Here is a 21,792-nt window from a genome sequence, read left to right as displayed (position 1 = left end):
AAACCACCGAAACTAGTCCTGGAAAATTTGCAAATATAATGCTGATTTTTGTTCTTGAACTTCTAAAATAATAGTAATATTTAATCTTTGCAAAATGTGAACTTGTGTAATATGTAAAATAAAATCATAACTTTAACTTGCATTGACCGTCAAGTCTTCTGTTTTAGTATGTTTATTTTCCTCTTTACCCTAAAATTAGTAATGTGCTTATAACAAAATCTATCTTAACTAGGCCATTTGAAAATTAATTTTTATCATGTGATCCTTACATAATGGCTAATAACGCATCTATTTACAGAATGCAAAAAATCTTAAGTAATAATAGTCCTAAAAGTTTCAAACTAAAACCTTAATTAACCAATAGGAAAAAAACTAAAACCATAGCGGTATTATTTTTTGACCGGCAGTTCATTTTATAGGGCTACGTTTTCCTTTGCTTCGTCTTTTCTAAAATACTATCCGACATTTTGTCAACACCAAAACTGTTGAATCAGCTATATTTGTAGATAATTATGTAAAAGTAACATCTTGTATATCACCCGTATCAAAATATTCATTGCATACATATCTATCTATATATACCTTTACTGGTTCCAAAAGGACTATATCCTCGTGCTTGCATAGACCATACTTGAAAATAATTATATGGCACCATATTATCTTATGGTGCCATATACTAAGGCACCATAATACTGCCATAGACTGAGGCACCATACTATATTATAGTGCCTCAGCCTAATAAGAAAGTAGCAGAAGGAAAACTAGTGTTCTGTTAAATGCGTATTAATCATAACTTTTGTATAGTTTAAGCAAACACCTTTCAGCTACCATTTAGTCCGACATATATTTCTAACAATGAAATTTTGGCAAGGATCTTGGGAAAACAAATTAATACTTTTTAAACGTATTATTAGTTTACAAAGTACTCTGAATGATAATCGTTTTCTTTTTTATATAATAAAAAATTAAATAGCGGACAAATCGACTACATTTAAATATATTATGATATTGAAAATTAGAATAGAAATTCATCAATCAATCACATATAATTTTTTATTTCATTTTCCTCTCAATATGAAATAGCAAATTACAGGAAGTGCTTAACAAATCAAACTGTAGGCGCCACAAATGGCCAAGTATTCAAGATGCTGATCATTGTGAAATCCCCCAAGTTGAAACCCAAGAGAACGAGCTGACTGCATAGTTAATTTCCGCGGTTTTATCTATATGGTATGTGAATATGAACCGGCTTCCCCAGGGTTCATAGCCACATTTTAGTTAAAAAAATAAGCACCTATAAGCACTTTTCAAGCACATTTTAAGAAAAAAATAAGCACCTGTCTAATTACATTATACACAACTGCATAACCTTAAAAGAAAAATTAGACTTGCAATTTAAAATATGAGCAATGCAATATTTATCAAGAGAATGAGCATTACCTCAACCATGGAAAACAACTTTTTTTTTTTTTTTTTTTTTTTAAATTTTAAATGACAGTTCAATTTACAGAATTAGTTTACAATGAGAGAAAAAAAAACTATGCAGAACTAAACTATATTACAAGATTTAATGATGAAATTTCAGTTCAAAATATAGAAAATAAATAATAATAAGCCATATTAATTGTATTCGCTTGGCACCTAATAATAAATACAATTTATTTTCCCACTCATGTTAATATTTAAATAATTTAAATCAAAATTCTGAACATTTTCTAAATTTTCATTGCATAACAGTTTCAAAGTAATTTAAGTAAAAAAGAGGAACATTTCTGAAATCAGGCGACAGGAAATTGCTTCATGCAGTCATCCTTAAACAGTTAAAGCTTAACTAACCCGCATACTCGGAAATTGCCGAATATTCCGTATAGTCGAGCGTAACTGGAAAAAGAGGAGGGGGGGGAGATTGTAGCCGTTCTTTAGATTTCTCGGCTAAATAAATGATTTTGACATTTCGATATGTGCATCATATAAAAATAGACCAACGGAAATGAGAAATATTCTGCTTAGAAAGCACAGTAAAACTCTTTTAAGTGTTCATAAATAAATCTCAGACTGAACATCAAAATTAATTATCTCTGCAAAATATCGCAAACATTATTGCGCAATACGTGCGGCGTAATTATTCCATATGTGATATTACGCAATCGGAATCAACAGCTGCCGGTATTCGGAGAATAAAGAACTAAATAAAGGAAAAGAAAGAGACTTACTAATCTGGGGTGTTTTTGATTCTAATTTTAAACAGATTGCGTTAAATTTCCGCTTCATTCTTCGCTTGGGTTGGGTAGACCGCAAAACTTTTAGTCCTATTCAATCCAGATTGGACAGTGACCAAAAAAAAAAAAAAAAAAAAAAAAAAAAAAAAAGTCCGCTGCTTCAATATTAGAGATTTTGCGGAGAAAGGGGAGAACCTCCCAACCTCCGTACTGTATAATGTATTGGGGAGGGGATATTCTGACTATTCGATTACTTTCCTTTTATTCAAGCCATTCCGAATATTATTCCTTAAAAAGCCAATCTGTGTAAAAATACACCCATTTTTGGAAGTTTATCTACACTTCAGCAGCTACTGGAACTATATTATTATAAATATTCATACATATGCTCATAATATAAGCATAACGATCATAATAAACACGAATGTGAACTGACCACGCGGAACGATAATGCAAATTATTAAAATCTTGATAGAAATTCAAACGTGTGTAGTATTTGGGTGGGCGGAAAAGGAATACCCAATTACCGGAATTTTCTACGGTTTTCGCAATTCTTTGGCCAATAGAACGACGTGCACCTGTCTGTACTCTCGCGCGCACCATAGGTTACGTTAATGCAGAGGAAGGGGGGAAAGCTATTTCCGGGAGTATGATTCACAATCTGACGTTCCATATAAGGAAGAAAAGTTGTTTATTTAGTTTCGGCTTTGATACGAGAGGGAAAATGCGCGTTCATTAAAAAAAGCACTAAAAGCAAAAAATAAGCACTAAAAAATAAAAAAAAATAAGGGCTTTAAAGAAAAAGTAAGCACCTATAAGAGCCTTTATATTTTATTTTCAAATATAAGGACTTATAAGCACGGCTACGAACCCTGCTTCCCTTACAGAGCCGTCCCTAAAGGAATCCTTTTCTTTATAGAGATAACAAGGCAATGCTATATTTGAATAAACTAATCTAACCCAAATAAAATTATATTAATTTTTTATTGATATCTCTTTTGCATAATTATTGATTATTCTCTTAACTCCATTCAATTTAATAAAAAAGTCCGTGTAGCTTATATTTGCTCAAACTTGCAGCCACAAGATGTGAATTACATTAGAATAAAGTGAACAAGTAACACAATTCAAGAAATTTAACCAATACTATTTTTATCGAAAGAAAATCTGGAATTTAAGAAATTTATCCAAAGAAGCATAAAGATTCAGGTTAAAATACAAATGATTTAAAATTTCAATTTTTTTTAATATTTTAGAAATTGTGCACAAAATACAAAATAGAATAAGATAAAATCCAATGCTAATTGTTAAAGATTTATTACATTGTTATAAAACTTAAATGTGTAATGCGGATGTTTGATTTACTTTTCATTTCTGAACAATCTCCCGCCGCTGTCTGTTAGCATCACACCATGATGGAAGAGGCCAAGATCCAGGAATGGCGATATTCATGAAAATGCTCAAGCATTCTGAATCAGTAAAAATATCTTTATGTTTTTTTACAAGTTTTGCAAAAGATTCGCTATCAAGATGAATAAGGTTTAATTGAGGCAAAAATTCTTCCAGGACTTCCCTTATGCTGCAATAACTTGCTGTTGTAACGTATAAGTTCTTGGCCCAAACAAAAACCCATTCTAATAGATCAAGTTCTGATGGTAAATTCAAGCGTGGTAGATCCAAGAGAATGGATACTACAAAAGAGGGAATGCGACAAGGATCAACAAGTTTTAGAATTTTATTAGTTTCTGACTCCATCAATTTCCTACATCTACTTTCCAAGGAGTTTGCAAACATTTGGCCATCAGCTTGCAAATATTTGGCCGCTTCCAAGAGATCAAATACGTTTTCCATAGAAGGACATGAAGAACTAATAATTTTGCTGTACTTAGACTTTAAACCATCTATTTGATATCGACCAGCTAATTTGAAGACTTCAATGGCGAATTTAAAATCTCCTTTTTCTGGTTTGCTTCCATACATAAAGCTGTAAAAGAAAAATTCCTTATTTAACATTTTGAAATTATCATTTAGTTCAAAGAATCATTCTTGTTCCTTTTATAAAAAAATTCAGGCATTTTACGTTAGGTTTGCTTTCCAAATACAATTGGAATTTAAATATAGATATTTGAGTTTAAAATCTATATTGGGTTGGGTAGTCGCATAAAGTTTAAAGAGAAATTATACACTAGAACATAGACTAGAGCAAGTGTTCTCACCAGGGGTAATTAGCTAGCTTCGAGGGAAATGCGGTCAGCCTTTTATTCATCTGTTAAGCACTTAGTTTATTAATATACAAGACTACTTTTATTCAAATTTTGGTATTTTTCAACATTTTCTACACTTAGAAATGATCTTCAGCAGTGGTGAAAGGGGTGCATGGAGCAAAAAAAAGGATGATATTCCCTCGTCTAGAGCTACGTAAAGCTAAATAAAAAAACGCGTTTTGTATGAAATAATGTGTCGCACTGTTATCATGGTATCAGCAAAAGTAGGCTCATAGAGTACATCTGAAATATATAAAAATTTCTTACTGAATTTGCTTCTATTTCAGCATAATAAAATTCGTCATCAGTTGCGTCATCAGTTTTTTTTTAACATGTTTCAATTTTTAGCAAGTTTTACAAAATTATAATACTGTATCATGCATTTCTACCTTATTTTTGATCGTCTTTTAAAATAATGTTATGCGAAAATTTGCTATCCAATACTTAAGGCACGCTAGCTAAGCAAAGCAAATTTTCTACTTGAAGAAGCATACTATCAGACTTTTCCCTTAATCTGTTGGCTTTCTGTTGCATTGGTTGGAAATCATCTCAACGATAAAAAGACGCAATTTTATAGATATGAGTTTAAAAAAATAAGACTTATTTGGAAACCTTGCAAAATGTTAAGATTTTGATACAGTGTACAGCTTGAGTGTCTAATTTTTTGTTACATAATAATTATTTATAAAAGTATTTACTTTAGCATTGCCTCAAAAGCTGATGGATCGCATTCCTTTACAGTGACGACATTCAGACTGATTTGTTCTGGGTTGTAGAACATCTTTTCAAATTTTGGACTCCAAAGGGACAGTACGGTCTTGTGAGCTACAAATGTTGTAGATCTGCCATCCTTTTCAACAACAAATTCAACATCTGTACACATACGTTCACGCCAGAAGTGCGAAACGGATTTCTCTAGCCCATGATCTTCAACTATAAATAAAGGAAAACACAATGTAATTGTAAATATACCTAAACAACATAAACTAAAGACATTTCATGGAATTTGCTGTCACTAAACCTTAAAATCTATAAGAAACTGAAATGAGACCAGGTATAATCGTATTTACTCTAGAAATTCTACATAATATGTAACATTTTCATCAAACTGTAAGCATCAAAATCTAATTAACTATTTTATTTCTTACACAAGCAGAAATTAATAAAAATGTGCATGCGCAGAAAAACATTTAAGAGGGGAAAAACTTTAAAATTCAAAAAATAAATTATTCCAAATTATCACAGATCTCTACATGCAATAAAAGAAAGAGTCTGTCTGTGTGTGTGTCTTTCGTTCGCGCTGCGAGCAAGCTAATAGACCCACGGCTACGAAATGTAGTACATAGGTGCATCTAGACAAGAGCCAGTGCACCGCGAAGCGATGTTTCCGAAATTTGAATTCGAAATTTTTTTATTTTATGTTTTGTAACGGAATCGCGTCATTTTGAGACATCATGGGCTATAGGAAAGCGATATTTTACTCTACACCATTTTCACATCGTAATGAAAGGTAGGCGCTTAGCTATTTTACAAACTTAAAATAAATTTCGTGTTTCAATAAATCGACAAATACGAATTTATTTAACAAAGTGAGCTTAACACCTTTTCAACAGGATTTTTTCTAAAAAATTTATTTAAAAATATGTACAGTTTATTTTTCTTTGATTTTTGGACACGTTAATCTTTCATCCTTTTCGTTAATCTTTCATCATTTTTCGTTAAAATCAGTCGCAATTGCGACTGCTTTCGCAAAAAGAATTTTGGAAAAATGCTAATATTTTGCATTTTAAAAAATTTTTTAAATGAAGCTTCCGAGTACACTTCTCACATCTTTAAAAATGTGATTTTGGAAATATTTTTCCTTTCTTATTGTTGTTGATAGATTTCTGATGAAATCGCATCCTTTTGAATAGTTTCATTCTTTTAGAATTATGGGTTTGGCAACAATTTTTCATCGTATTTCTTATGTCAGTGTTTTTAAGAGATTTGCATATTTCATTGTCATTTTTTTATATATAATGATTTTTTTTGATAAAGTTATTCTGCAGAGTAAAATTCTGCGCGGAATTTTTTGTTTTTCTTTCATGTTATATTTTGCTTATTTCACTGTTTGTAAGATATTGAAAAGTTTTGCATAGTTTTTTTTCTTCAATGGAATGTTGGTTAATTTTTTTATTAGATAATTAATATTTGGATTAAGTGATATAGCTTATTTCATTGTAATTTTTTTCTCTTGAAAATATAACATAAAATAGTCATTAATTATACTTTTCAGATTTTTTTTTTTTTTTTTTTTAGTCCAAAGGGATTTGAATCCCGAAGGACTATTAGTTTCGTTTTGGCATTTTGCGTCGGACTCATAAATGTCGGTTCACTTTTCAAACTGTTGCCACAAAATGTTAGAGTCCTGCATTATATTTGAAGAAATTAAATAATGAAAAATCTGCATAAATGTATGTATATTTCTCGTATTGTGATAAAACAACGGTACATAGAGTCATCGAATTTTGAATAACGTAATCCTCCAACGAATATGAGCATGTGGAAGACCAAATTTGAAATTTGAAATTTGTTTTATGATCGATTTCCTATTTTTTAAAACTTTGACGAATTTTTGATTAACAAACTCAAGGATTTCAAAGCGAGCAATGGCAACGTTGTGCAGAAAAAACATTTTTATCTCCAGCGCGTGAGTCTCTGTATCGGAAATTCTAAAGATATGCTCGTTTTAAAACTATTTTGCGATATTGCTGTTGTACTGGATCTTATGGTTTAAGTGCGAGGAACATGATATTTAATAAAGAAAGGTAACACACAAAATGTTAAAAAACGCCCCTTTGGACATAATTTAAAATCTGAAACATTTCAGTTTTTTTTTTTTTTTTAATTTATTTATTTATTTATTTATTTATTTTTTATTCTTTTATGTTATTTGTTGCTCGTTTCACTGTTTTTAAGATATTGAAAAGTTTTGAGTGATTTTTTTTAGGAAACAAAGTTCTTAACTTCCTTTATACCATTTCAGTTCTTAAGATTTTGCAAAGGGAAGTTGGTTAATTTATTTATTAGGATAATTAATATTTGTATTAAGGGATACTGCTTAGTTCATTGTAATTCGGTCCCAGTGTGTCTTTTAGGCATTTTTCCGGTACGTTTAAAAGCCAGACGAAGGCTGGCCGCATAGCGGCTAGTATTAAATAAAATAACGAATAAATTTAAGGTATTTCCTTATTTCTTACGGCTCCATATTTTAAACGCTAATTTAATTTTTACTTGTCCTGTACATCCTATGGCTACTATATTTTCACGACTGTTTTCATATAACATAAGAAGCATTTTCTGGCCTCAAGGACTTTCGGCTAGAGATGGCCGATCCGCTCCGGAACCGATTCACATTACTTATCCAATGATCAGCGCTCCGGCGAAAACGGAACGGCAGCTGTTTAACATTTCACCGAGAGCTGTTGTTGGGAAGCGTGCCAAAAATGTAATTCCTCTTAATGTTACACTAGCAGTATTTCCTTTATTATTTACCGGAAACGTCTCTGACCTATTTTTTATATGTGTATGTGTTTTATGTTTTTGTTTTTTGTTTTTTTCTAGAACGCCCCAACCCGCCTGATCACAAAGTGATCTTATGGTCCGAAAAGGGGGCGTCCCATTCACACCACATTCCGAGTAACTAAAAATGTTAGTATAATCAACTAAAGAAAATAATAATTATACATCCAGCAAGGTTGCCATACGACTATATAATTTTATTTTATTTTTATTTATTATTTTTTTTAAATGGCTGGATTAACGACACAACAGGAAAGAAGAAAACCAAAAATAACTAAATCAAGAAAACTGTATTAGTAAAAATGATAGCATAAAATAAGGAAGGAAAACACACATAAAACACACAACGAAAATATGACATACAGTCACACATATCATCAAAACACGACGGAAAAGACATCCTAAAATAAACACATTGAAAATAAAATGAACTTAGTTAAAAACCCCAATCGCATGTCTATTGCCATTAATAAAGGCCATCAATTCTCTTGCATATAATTTCAAATGTTTAAAATCAAAATTCAATAAATCAAAATGTATATCACAAAAACTTCGTCTAATAAAATCAGTCAATTGGCAGTCCACCACGAAGTGTTTGGCATTACCCAAAACATTACAATTTGGACATAGATCATTATCTTGTACATGAAATCTTTTTAAATAATGAGGAAACCTACCATGTCCGGTGATAATCTGATTCATATTAATGTCATCATAGATTAAAACTTTATCTGTAATTTCAATATTAATCAACAAATTATTTTTTCTTGTTGAACTTTTCCACAGATCTTTCCATATATTTATATAATATTTCTTCATACTCGTAATGGCAATTTGTCTAGAACCAGCAATTTCCACAATGGGTGCATTAGTTGAAATACATGCCTCCTTGGCCAGACTGTCAGCCCTCTCATTACCAAAAAACCCAACATGGGCTTTAATCCAATGAAAAGAAATGGTAGAACTGATAGATTGCAACAGAAATTTAATATCCATAATAATACAGTTAACATTATCGGGGCAAGAGAGCGACTGGAGCAAAGAAAGACAATAAAGTATACAAATTTATAGTAACACATGTTTTAATATTCATTTTAATCCATTTCAAGGCCTTCAAAACAGCAATACATTCCGCTTGAAATACTGAATTATAAGAATTCAATCTATATAAACCATAATCAATTTCAACATCATAGAAATATACAACAAAAGCAGCTCCAGTACACCCTCCTAACCCCGAACCATCCGTATAAATATCATATATTCCAATTTTTGAAATTTCTCTATCAAACCCACAACTGATTCTATTTACAGGGTGTAATAAATGTACATTAAATTTTTCAAAAACATATTTAGTAATAATATTAGAATCAAAACAAATCACGTCAATATTTCCAGAACGTAAAAGATATTTCTTGTAATAAAATTCGTAATAAACTGAGAGGGGAGGCAGTCTGGCCAATACACAAACCACTTCCGTGGGGACTGTCCTAAAGCAGCGAGTAATTGCAAGACCCCAAGCTCTCTGTATAGAATCCAACTTCATTCGGAGCCTCACCAGCTCCCCCGCTCTGGAACCCCAGGCGCCAATTCCATACATCACAATAGGTAATACAGCGGCTTTATATAGAACCAATAGTATACCAGATCTCTTAGCAAAAATATCGTCCGCAAAGTTCCTTCTGTAGGCAAGTAAAAGCTGATCTGTTCTTCGCTGCACGTTCTTAAAGTGTTCAACAAAAGTGAGCTTACAGTCCAACACAACACCTAAATATTTCATATTTTCTGTAAATCTAATTCTCCTATTATGATACCGAATTCGAGGAGGTCTCACCACACGTCCTCCCCTCGGGAAAAACATAGCTTGTGTCTTATCCATATTAAAATTCAATTTTTCCCCATTACTCCAATTATCAAAAACAGCACAGGTCTCATCAAACAATTTTTCCAGTTTTTCAAATGAGTCCCCCCTAAAATACACTCTTCTACTCTTAAAATAATCCAAAATCAAATAAAAAATATTTCTGGGTCTATACAAATCTTGAAGAGTCCGCAATAAAGAGACCTAATGCGCGTTATCAAATGCAGAAGCGATGTCAAAAGAGACAAGAAGAACGTGCTGGTTAACCCTATGTTCTCTAATATATGAGATAACTCGAAAAAGAGCATCATCGGTACTTCGACCGGGAACAAAACCATATTGACTATCATGGAAAGGATTATATTTAAAAATATAATGCATCATCCTATTAGTTATCAATTTATCAAGAACCTTTCCAAATATCTTTAATAAAGCAAATGGCCTTGATTTTCCTTCGGGCTTAGGAATCAATATGATTTTACTTATCTTCCATGTGCCTGGAAATATGGCATATTTTAAACATGCATTATACAAAGTATTAAAAAAATCAGGATATAAATCAAATAAAGTCTTAACAATCACAGAATGAATGCCGTCAATTCCAGGTGCAGCTTTGTCTCTAAGACGTCGAATCACTCCAGCAATTTCATCATGAGTAAAACAAAAATCATCATCTTTTAACTTGGAATCATCAATATTCGAAATATCAAACAAAAAATCATAATCTAAATCAAAATAAACTTTAGCATGAGCTTCACTCACTTCTTCAAAATTTCCAGCAACGCCCTCCGGTCTCTTGACAATATGTTTACTCTTTCCAGCTGCAATCTTATAGAAACCATCAAAATGATTCACACAATCCAAAAAATATTTAATCTTACTATTCTTTCTTGCTTCTCTAATATAACGTTTATAAATAGCTAGTTCTTTCTTATATCTAATTTTCCTTCTTAATCTAGTAACATCATCAATATTCTTTACCTGAAAACTCTTCCTAAAAGCCCGTACTCTTCTCTTTTGTCTTTCAAGACCAACGTTCCACCAAATAATTTTATTATCAACTTTTCTTTTAACCCTTAATTTAGTAACAATCTTTTTAACCAAATAAGTCTCAATTTCAGAGACTATACAATCAATTTCTTCGTAACACCCAGCATTTCTTATTTTCTGAATAAAATCCTCAATGACAACATTTAATTTTTTACAGAATTTGTAAACTCTAGGAACACTTCTACTTATAAAGTTTCCACTCCCATGCTGGAGACAAACACCTTCCATGTTAAAGAGAATATATCTGTGGTCGCTGAGAGATTCTTCTTGACAAACCTCATACTTATAATCATTAATATCCAATGATCTTGAACCTAACACAAGGTCGGTCCAACCCTGTCCAACTGAAGATGAAAAAGTTGGGGTAAAATCTTGAATATTAAAAAGCACCAAATTCTTAGATGTAATAAAATCAATTAATAAAATCCCACGTGCATCTGTATAACCAGCCCCCCAACTAAAATGCTTACAATTAAAATCCCCCAAAACTAAAAATTTATCATAAGTATCTAAAACATTTTCCAATTTATACAAATTAATAGAAATATCTTCAGCTGGAGAGAAATAAATAGACACCAATCCATATTCTTGATCACCCAGTACAGCAGAAATACTGGTCACAACGTCAGTCTCGAAATCTACAACAAAATCTATATCTTGATTGACGACAATAATGGCAGTCCTTCCCCCATAACAAGCAACGACTCTCCAATTTTTATTAACATAGGCCACTCTACCCCTAATTAAATATGGCAATTGCAGCAAGATGACATCAGGCAAGACTCCCACAACTTCCTGGATAACAGAGAGCTGGGCAGCAGCGATGGCACAATGATTCAAATTAATACTAATCACATGCATTAATATAAATACTTCAATAAACAATTTCAGTATAAAAACTATAAATATTAAAAGCAACAGATAAGACACACAGAAACAAAAACAGAACCGCAAATCACAAGATAAAATAAGCCTATTTACAAAAACACATAGATCCAAGTTAAAAACAATTTAAAATCAAATACAATTACTATAATCAATATCCAAATGATTCTTATGTTGGACAGTTTTTATCCATTTCATGATGCGAGACATTAAGATCTAAACCAAATTTTTTATTACAAGAAAAACAGTTAATACATTTGAATCCCTCACTCTTTCTATCACAAGAAGCTGCTAAATGATTTCCAGTGCATATTGCACAGCATACTTTCGAGTTACAAAACTTTCTTGAATGACCATAGGATAAACACAAAGAACATTGTCTAGGTCGCAAAATTAATTTCACTGAGTACGATTTCCAACCCAAAGAAAGTCTCTGTTCCTCCAAAAATTCTCCCTAACACAACGAATTGATGGAGAAAACTCTATGTGAAGATCTCTTATATCCTTTAACAGGAATATCAAATAAAGACTTAACACATTCGTTATTACAATTACAATCGCGTTTAAAAGCATCTATTATACTTTCATTCGTTACCGAAGAGCCAACACCATAAACAATTACACGTGGTTTAATAAAACGTCTACGTCTCGGCTTAATAAATTTTCTAAGACTCTCTTTTTTCTCAATAGCTCACTCAAGTCTCTGCACCTCTTCACGACTACCCAATTTAAGTAAAAAATCACCATTTTCTCTCCTGATAGACTTTTTAATATTGATTTTAAGATCTTCCGGTCTAATCATACTGCTAATTTCGTTGAAGGCATCAATGTTTTCATCAATTGGTTTTAAAATAATTTCATCCAGACCATCAACTTTCGCAATCGGTTCCGTAACACGATCAGGGACAACATTATTTCTATTACAGCAAGATCTTTTCACAATCATATCTTTAAGATCAGCAATTTCCTCTCTAACGTACTTAAGTTCTTGTCTGTTATTACGAAGAGCATCAGCCTCGACTAAATGAACCGCCTGAGCAGATGCAAGCAAAAGAATCCTGTCTAACCCGGCAGTAAGTCTATCAGGCAACGTAACCGCGATCTTCTTTTGACTTCTAATTTTATCCACTATTCCATATAACTCTCGCACAATAGTCATAATATCATTGGCTCCATCTATAACAATTTCTGATACATCCTCTTCTCGAGGATGAGCACCAACAGAACTAGGAACAGATTCTGATTCATGCATGCTACAATGGTATCAATTCTTTAACATACAAACAAAATTCCTTCCAAAACAAGTCACCAAATATACCAGTTATAATACTTACAAAATTATCCAAAATACATTAAAATATCAATACATGCGGTCTGTTTTCATGCGAATACTTAATTATACATAATAAGAACACAAAATATTTACAATAAAATATCTTAAAATTCAATAAGAACAGTTAAAATAGATATTTACAAAAGTTCTGCACAATACCAGCAAAATAAAATTAAAAGTCACCCCCAAAACGCTCAAAAATTTCTATAAAATTAAATAAACATAATATCACAAAACAAGCCAGCCAAATAGTCTTAAAAACGCTTAAAATAATTTTTAAAGTTTTTCCCACAATTTTATCTGGAAAATTGAACAATTTGTCCAACGGATAGAAGATGAAAATTCTGGTGCACCAAAAAATTTTCACACATCCTCTTTTCGGCGGGCAGAAAGACTCAAAACCGGTGCACCACATGACTTAAGTCACTTTAACACTAAGATGTTCAACTATCAACAAATATCCGCCTCGTTAGGCCTAGTTACACTCAAAACGTTTAAGTTCAAATAGCTAATAAAATATGCATCCAAACACTATGCTTTTAAATATACAGGTAACACAAGTTATAAAGAGTCAAAATCAATCATTAAAAGTAATTTGCACAATATATGTATAAAGATAGAGACCAAAAAGTATTTATCGTATGCAAATGAGGAAGCAATCCAACATCAAACTTTAAAATCTTCACATCTTGCAAAATAAAGCTTCAAATTCAAAAATAATCACTGAAACACAAACCGGAACACATATGGATCAGAAATAAAGCATCTTCGTTCACTAATCTCACAAATTAACTAAGATATAAGCGTTTTAATAGCGAGCTCACCAAACACCACACAACATGGATACCAGCCACCACAGAAAGAGTGGGGTCCCCTAAACCCCATTCTTCCTTTAAAAGAGGGAGTATATAAGGTAATTCTCCCGCCTTCTTAACATGCCTTCGTAGTGTAGTGGTCAGCACGCTGGGCGCGTATTCCAGAGGTCCGTGGTTCGATACCCGGCGAGGGCGTTGCTCATTTTTCATCTATCCAGCGCTTCCATTTAACCTAATGTCTCTACAATTTAAGATGGCCATAGACCTTTGAGGTCATTTATATTATTGCAGTAATAATTACAAATGCTCATTATAGGATTATTGATCTTACCTTGGCATTTGTGAAAAATATTTGCCAAATGATAACAAGGAGTCCTTAATTGGACAATTTTTAGCTGTAGATGGATTCTGTAGTTGCGAATATACCAGGGGAGAGTTTGCAATTTGCAGGAAAAAAATACAGTTCTGGGCAGTTTGGAGTTGCTTGTGATTTGTTTTATTGGAATGAACCTTGACTGGACAGGAGTAACAAAATATGGGATGCAGAATGGAATTATAAATGAGTAACTTATTATCAATAGATAGAACGCTGTTTGCAGCAGTTAAGGGGTATAGTTTAGCTTTACATGCTCAAAACTTCTTATTAACAAATTTAATATGCGGCGTCCGTGAAAAAAAAATTGTGAGTATCAGCCCAAGTTAAGAGACAAAATAAAGCCAAAATCAGAGTAGTTCCATAAAACTTGAGATTTTTTGCAATTCTCCTTCTTTGTAAACAAAATATTGCTAGCGTTTTTTCAATGTTAATATGTATCTCCAGTTTCTTTAGCCAGATTTCCAACGCTTGTATGAGGCTTTGTAAATATTGTTGACGAGACTAAAGAATGCATTTTGGGCAAGGATTGCTGTGTCATAAGCATACATTGCAAGAGTTGTGCATGGAATGTTTTTCACATAAATATTGTATAAAGTGGGTTCTAATAGAAATCTTTCTCTTAAACCGGGTGAGATAGCTTTGAGGTTGGATTATGCCTAAGATGGAAATGACAAAGAGTAGAGTGCCTGAGATGCGTTTTTTGGCATAACCCGAAAAGTATTCCGTATTGAGGAAAAACCCTTTGCCCCCCTTCAAAAGGAGGTTTTTATTTATGTCCACCTTTTTTTTTTTTTTTTTTTTTTTTTTTTCAGGGCTACATATTCGCTTACGTTATTGTGGGATTAGATGTAGAGAATATACCTCTCTAGTAAAACTTTTTTAATCAATAGTTGTATTTTTCAAAAGGTAGTAAAACATGACAGTACACGTAAAAATATACATTTCAGCAACTGAATGTAAGTCCGATTTGATGACATTATATGAAAATTCAAAATTATTAACTTAAAGGAAATCTTTAGATTTAATTCACATATTTTTTTCAAGCATTTGTGACAAAAATGTTTGTCATTAAAATTTTAGCATTTCAATGTTAAAAGATTTATCATTAAAAGATTTAGCATTTCAATGTTAAAAGATTTATCTGCGAAAATTACTTAGATACTTATGGTAAGGCAGATAAAAATATATTAAAATATAAAAAATTACTATACATAATGATTAGTATTCTAGTTACCCCAAATTATCAATAATTAATCTTACTATGACATATTAAGTACGAAATGTTTTAAGCATTCCCAGTAGAGCTTCTCCGTTTAATTTCATTCCGACACTCAATCTGTATGTCACCAAGTTTGTAGAGGCGGGAAACATTAAAAATATTCAGTGCTCTCTTCATGATTCGAATTCAGTGCTCTCGTCATGAATCGACTGCTAGATGGACGTGCTTTCAAATTACATTGAGAAGGTACGTGGAAAGGAAGGTAAAAATCATATTAATTGAATTCGCAATGCGTCAACAAAGTTTTATGAGTGAAAATGTTTCAATCACTTATTAACAGACCTGCAAATACTATCAAATGGTCACTACTGTTAAAACGTCTCAGCTATTTTCTTTCAAATATTACTCGCATACGAAAGGTGGTTTCAAGGACAGATTCATTTGAAATTATGCAGGCGATATTTACTATTACGCTTTCAGCGTCTGCTTAACGAAATGCTATAAGCTTCTGATTGAAATAACATACTTAGTTCTAATTCTTTATTTACATGTGCAGCGTTTTACATGCACATCATTTAACTACTTCCGTGAAACAGTAAAACTTGTGAAATAAATAGATTACAGGGGTAAAAAAGAATAACCATTTAATATTGCGTTGGGTTGTCTACTGGAGGTAGAATATCGTAGTCAAGATATTCTTTCTCCTGTGGGTATTTCAGTCTCGATAAATGACGTAGTTAAGCACAAACTGAGGAATGTTGGGAATGATTCTCAATACTTTATTTTTTAAGTCTCCAAACATTTTCCGCTTGACCTCACTGCCTTTGCCCATACAAGGAAGGCATGCTTTAAATTGGTTTTGATTTTTTAAGGATATAAAAGACTCATCGTTTCAGGATATACGTTTGAGCTGGACCAATAAACACATACTTTATCTCTGACTTGATTAATGTGGAGTCTGAAGATCGGCATTTTGATTAAGGTAAACACTAAGTGTTTGAAGTGATATCACAAGGATCAATTTGACTTGTCATGCGGATACCTTGAATAGACTGATTAATTTTTTAGTAGAGATAGACGAAACCAGCCTTTTGTGGGATCGGATCAGAGCGGTTCGTTCACTAAAATGAATCGTTTTTTTTTATGACTCATCACTCACTAATAATAGCCTTGGTGAAAAAATCCGCAACAATGGGTAAATGTGGAGCGGTCAGAAAGGATGACGCGGAGAGCGGAAAGAATCCAACCAGCAGTGGGATCGAGACTGCTTAGCGAGGATGAAGGGAACAGCAAAAAGAGTCTAGCAAGAACAATAATCTAAATCGGAAGAATCTACACAATCAAACGCTAACTTTCTGAACTGATTTTTTTTAACTGCAGTTTTGACATTCCCGAAAAAAACTTTTCTGCGCAAAACTTATAACACAATTCTAGATTAAAAAATTTTAAAAAGTTGGGAACTGATAACTCACTTTTAACATGGGAGTATAAACATTCTTATCTTCCCTAAAACGGAAATCGAATATTAGTAATGCGCTTCAATAAGAGCTTCGTTCCTTTTTCGCCAATCAACCGTAAGCTCGGTCAGTGAAGTGAATAAATAGCAGACCTCTATGCCTGGCACGCTTCCAAAAAAACTCTCCGTGAACTGTAAAAGAGATACAGCTCTGAAGCAAGCATAACCAACTAACCTTAGAGCTACGGAATTTAAATTTTCCTACTTTTTCGGTTACCAGAAATTCGATAAATATACCAAATAAAAGTGGGTGGCTGATGAATAACAAAATTTGTCTGGTATAGTAAATATAAATATATAAGTATGTTATTTATTTAACATAAAATATAAAATTATGTAGCATATATTTTAAAAAATCAAAATAATTTGTGATAAGTTATCAAATTTTTTATTATTAATTAGCATATCCAAATGTGATATATTTATCTTTGGCAGTTGTTTATCACAAAGACACTGAGAAAATTTCTTCACTTAACACATATAATTAAATATTTTGATTCATTAACTCTTTTTAAATCGTAAGCACATAACAAACATCATTTATCTAAACTGCGGTTAGTTGGCTGAAACACAATTAGTAGAGAAACATGCGAATACAAAATTTAACAAAAAAGTAGTAATAGGAAAAAAAGAGGGGACAACGAAACATTTTTGCTGCTAAATTAAGGAGACCAGTGTCTGAATATCCTCGAAACTCTTAAGAGTTTTACTCAAAATTTAAGCTAACCTTAGATTGCTATTTTGATTAATTTTAAACTTTATGCAACTCTTATTTTTCATGAATATCGTCCTAAAAATATTCAGTCTTGGTGCAGTTACTAAACGATAATTATTTTTTTAAAAAATAGAAATTAATTTTTAAGATAAAATGGAAGCTGATACAGAAAACAAATTTTACAAGTCAAAATGTGCAAGAATTTGAATTATAATGTAGATTTTTATATAATTCAGATTATAGCAAAAGAACAGTGATTTTAACACTTTTATTAGCTTAAAATTTAATGCAGATAATATATCAAGCAGATAAAATTTAGTGCACATACATCTAAGTGATAGCAAGGATATCATCAATATGATATCATAAATTCAATGCATTTTTATTTAAGCGTCACTACTGGATTCAAGAGTCATTATTAATGAAGAAATTGTTACATTATATTCCGCAGAGTAAACAAAGAGAATGCACAACAATTTTTAATAAATAAAATATGATTAATAACCTGTTCATACTCCATTTTAGTAAACCAAACGCAAGCTAATGCTGCATCTACCTTTTATGGTATAATCTAAAAAACTGGCAATTTTGTTGACCTTTTTTACATAAGTACTAAAGCTTTAGATGTGGTGGTACAGAACGTAATGTAGATGGAGCACAGTGGCGTTTCGATCATAGCCGATTCAATGTTTCTTGATTCTTGACAAAACATTCTTAAATACAAAATACACAGATCAATTAGCGATAAATATACACCATTTCTTCGCTGGCAACATCCGTACTTTTTATATTTTTTTATAATACACACCAGTGGTAATTAAAACTGCTACACTATGAAAGCAGCCTGCAACAAACGTCAAGTTTTCATAAACGGTATTAGTTGGGATATGAAGACAGAATAGAATTACAGCTCATGAGCACAAAGCAGGCAAGGTAGCAAGTGCAGGTGAGTATGAGTAATATCATCTACAGGAAGACTGCAGCGAGTTTCCCTTAGGAACTCTTCCAGAAAGGCTTTTTTTCGGTACTTACGTATTAATGCCACCGCAGCAGAAGTTGTGCTGATGCGGCAGTATCTTGTTCGGTTGGGTGTAATCTTTTGGATTGCTTTTTGCCTTGTTGTTTGCTGATTTTTGACGCCATTTTTAGTGCTAAGAAAATGCGTCTTTGGGATTTGCCAAAGACGAAAGGTTGCCAAACAGAAGAGAATTGAGATAGAAGGATTCCTGCATCCTAAAGTTAATCATAAATACAATTTTATTGATCCTGATACAGGAGTTCATACACAAACAGTTGAGAGAATGTGGGGCAGAGTTAGACATAGAACAGTTGAGAGAGACATAGAAGACAGCGAGACACAATTTAGAATCTTATTTAGCAGAGTTCATACGGCGAAAACATCAGGTCAGAGAAATAGAAACTGTTTTGAGTCTATGATAAACTCTATATCGGCTCATTTTCCAACGAAATCCGATTGACTACTTTGATTTTAAATAAAGTGTTTTGATTTTAAATAAAGTGTTTTAATTTATTATTTGTCGCAAAAATTTTAGATGTAGATTGGTGGCACTTAAAACTCGCCAAATCTGCAGCTGCGATGCAGTTAATACGTAAGTACAATTTATTTTAGGCAGATATCTCTCATGTGCTTTGGCATATCCAAGTAACCCAAGACATGTTGAATAACAAATTTTTTATTTCGTGATATTTGATGTTTATATGATTACTGAAACAGATCTTCCTTCTCCAATATGAAAATTGTTTAAGTCACATGCTTTTAAAAATTTTCTAATTAAAACCAATTTTTAAAAATCTTTATAGTGAAACTGACAATTAATAAGACAAGAAAAGACTTATTAATTAGGGTTTTCTTTGTAAAAACCTGTATAAATGTTTATACTATGCCTATTGAAAATTGACTATTAAATACTGCTACAGTCTAAAACCTTACAATACTTGATTCCCTTTTAAAACTAGGCTCATAAACTATGATTAATCATTCAAGATATTTTTATTCGTGCAATTTTTATTATTATTATTATTATTATTTGAATATGAGCTATGTATGTTTTCTTTACGAGTGACGTCATGGTCTGTTGAAACGAGAGAAAAATGTAAAGTAATAAATCTATAAATTACAATTATCAGGTAGCCAGACTGGTCGTATGCACGTCTTTGGTCCTTTCTAATAAAACTTGAGTTGGCCAGACCCTTAATATCTATGGAGGTGATCGTCTTTAAGTGGTAATATTTATCAGCGTAGTTTAACTATATTCGAAGAAATAGTGATCATTTATTTTCAGAAGTGGTCATCTATGGGCAGTGGTCGCCATAAGAAATTTTACTTAAAAAAAAAAAATAATAATGTATGTTCATGCAAATTTTAAATTAGTTTTAGATCCAGAATATAAAAGCATACGCATATAAAGTGCACTCTCGATTATCCTAGTGCGAATTATCTTTTAGTTTCACCGATTTCGCTTTAAATTGCCTCATACAATTCATTCTGCATGTGCATAGTCGAACGTATCGTTTCGTTTGATTAGTGAGATTTATTGTGTTTATAGGCATTTGTCGTGGTTGTACGTAAATGTCAATGGAAAAAGGATAAAAAATGGATCGATAGCGATTAGACTGATCCGGGTTTCAGAGTTTAAGTAAATCTGATAACATTTCAAATGTCACAGTAACAGAAGAGGCAGAGAGTGATACTTAAAATTACCTTAACTGACCTTATGTTGAAACTTTACTGAACTTACTCGAACAAATGATATTCAAATATAAGCTAGCACTTAGGAAAATACAGACTGAAATTCGGCAGATATTAAACGTTTTCAAAAACAAAGTAATTTTACTGATTCTTTTAAGAAAAAAACATCTACAATATGCATGGAAAATCATAGTTTGGATTATCCGTGTTTTTTATTTAACCGTGATCTGCTTCCCAGGCATTAGCTCGGGTAATCGAGAGTATACTATATTTGAATTTTTTAGTTTTATATTAGATACATAAAATAACCAAATTTTTAATTTAACAAAAAATAGTTTGTTAATCATGCATTTTGATACGTACTTATACATCAGTGAAGAAGCAAAATCAGTCACAAAGAAATTTTCCAGATAAATATATATTTTTGAGATCGTACATACATTTCTTTATTTTGCTGCATTACAATGAAAATCTAATCACATATACAATGAAATAATCAGAAACTTTAGAACAAATGAGCGCAAAGAACCATACTAAACTAAAACGAAAAACAATATATCTTATACTATCACTATGGGTTTCAAGCTTACAGTAAGGATGGGATTGCATAGTTAATATTTTCACTGAAGAACAATAAAATGTACACTTTAATTCAAATCACATCGAGTAACAGTAAATTTATCTGTTACGGCCATACTTTAAGGCGGTTCCCTTTCGAAAACGCTGTATTGTAAGCATGAATTCAATCTAAACTGAGTAAACGGGAAATTTGTTAGCTATCTAATATGACTTACCTGAGTCCATGACGTTTGAAATTATTCTTGTAACCGGTAATGATTAAATGTAAAATATCTTATTATTTAACAGCGTTGCAGTTATGTTAAGAGACTCACATGAGTTTCGTTTATGACTCACAGCTAAGATAAAAGTAGAGAATTTGTCCCAATGCAAAAAGCATGTTATCACCATGAAGCGAAAGAGGAAGTGAAGCCGTTCGGTAGTTTCAAACTGACTGCATAAGAACTGGCTAGATAATCGCGATTCACTCTAGATATGAGGGGGGAAAATGTAGCTTGCTGTAATACTAACTCTGTGACCTTGACAGACATCGAACTATTATGTCTCTTGTAACCACATACATTAACTTGATCAGTACAGAGCTCATTTTAGAAATTCTGTTATTTAAAATATTTACTGAACTTTAAAACTGCACTGACTTTTTTACATCAGGTATATGTCTGAATATTTAAGCAAAATGTTCGCAAGGG

At 32.0% G+C, this 21,792-nt stretch overlaps 1 protein-coding gene across 1 annotated transcript; it reads right to left on the bottom strand.

Annotated features, from left to right (window-relative positions):
* Window positions 1-1,035: 1,035 nt before the first annotated feature.
* On the bottom strand, window positions 1,036-21,523 carry LOC118199094 (speckle-type POZ protein-like). Its single transcript, XM_035370882.2, has 3 exons — window positions 21,319-21,523; window positions 5,182-5,416; window positions 1,036-4,203 (listed from the first exon to the last, which is right to left on the bottom strand). Exons 1-3 carry the CDS (start codon window positions 21,326-21,328, stop codon window positions 3,588-3,590), a joined length of 861 nt encoding a protein of 286 aa, XP_035226773.1. The 5' UTR covers window positions 21,329-21,523; the 3' UTR covers window positions 1,036-3,587.
* Window positions 21,524-21,792: the final 269 nt, after the last annotated feature.

Source organism: Stegodyphus dumicola, chromosome 10 (assembly GCF_044657685.1).
Source record: "Stegodyphus dumicola isolate Sdum_Otavi_A_Nest chromosome 10, ASM4465768v1".
NCBI classification, from domain to species: Eukaryota; Metazoa; Arthropoda; class Arachnida; order Araneae; family Eresidae; genus Stegodyphus; species Stegodyphus dumicola.
Note: the sequence above shows the minus strand (reverse complement) of the source record. Positions and strands in the feature narration are given on the sequence as shown.

What these genes read in the sequence shown, in the direction of transcription:
- LOC118199094 (XM_035370882.2), bottom strand. An exon ending in GCTTTTGAGGCAATGCTAAA is followed by an intron (nt 4,204 to 5,181) that starts GTAAATACTTTT and finishes TTTCTTTTACAG; the next exon opens with CTTTATGTATGGAAGCAAAC.